General features: G+C 28.0%; 1 protein-coding gene across 1 annotated transcript in view; it reads right to left on the reverse strand.

Annotated features, from left to right (window-relative positions):
• The window catches only part of LOC108686192, a 41489-nt gene that overhangs the window by 22141 nt on the left and 18356 nt on the right, over window positions 1-992 (reverse strand). The window contains 2 exon segments of the mRNA XM_018191344.1: window positions 30-163; window positions 458-815. Coding sequence (XP_018046833.1) covers window positions 30-163; window positions 458-815 — 492 coding nt within the window.

Consider the following 992-nt stretch of genomic DNA (forward strand, 5'->3'; position numbering starts at 1 on the left):
ATATATATATAAATAATATTATAATTTACCTTAAGCAATTCATCACCTCCATTATAAGCAAAATGCTTGGTTGCGTCTTTCAAAATTTTAAACAATGAGAACCATACTACATAATTCGTTTCACGTTGTAAATATTTCGTAAGATCCATAAAAATTTTGGGATCTAATTTATCCGTGAACATAAGGTGAATCGCATCATTAATTATCCGTGCGCGATTCAGTACGTGTATTTTTGTATAATTCTCAGAATTCAGATAGTCAGCAATTTTCAACCAATTTATTGTGTCATAATTCACGCGGTAAAAACCTAAAATTTTAGTATAATTCAAATTTATATATTATCAAATTTGAATATTGAATTTTTGAATCAATATCTAAATAATCTTTATAAAAACGTATAAGTCGATCTTACCAGTTTGTTGAACATTTACGATAATCCAATCTTGTGGATCGATACCATAAATTATGAGTTCTTCAGCTTTTGGTGACAACCAATGCGTTGCTAAGGTTGATGAAAAATTTGGATCGGTGCGAGTTGCAAAATTTATTGGTACCCACCATTTTATATTCGTAATATCTGTGCTAATGAGGTTCTTATGTACATTTATTTTTTTGTATGGTTGAAAATATTCCTATGTAATCTTTATCTTTCCAGCATATTGATTTCTAATTACTGTAATAAGGGGATATCCTTTCTGTTCTATCCAGGTATCCATTACTTCTTGAATTTTGAATTTGTTTTGAGATACCGCTGATTCATCAAATGCATCTTGCAAAGTAGCCCATAAATCTTCAGGCTTAGTTGCGCCGTAATGCTAATAATTTTTTTTATATATATAGATATACATTGAAGTTATAAACCTTTGTAACATTATAACTTTTATAATAATTTTATGATATTGCCTAAGAAGTCATTATACACATGCATAGCATTCTAATGTACAACACATTTTGCATCATATATGATATATTTGTAATATATATATATATAT

The sequence above is a fragment of the Atta colombica genome, unplaced genomic scaffold (genome assembly GCF_001594045.1).
Source record: "Atta colombica isolate Treedump-2 unplaced genomic scaffold, Acol1.0 scaffold166, whole genome shotgun sequence".
Classification (NCBI taxonomy): domain Eukaryota; kingdom Metazoa; phylum Arthropoda; class Insecta; order Hymenoptera; family Formicidae; genus Atta; species Atta colombica.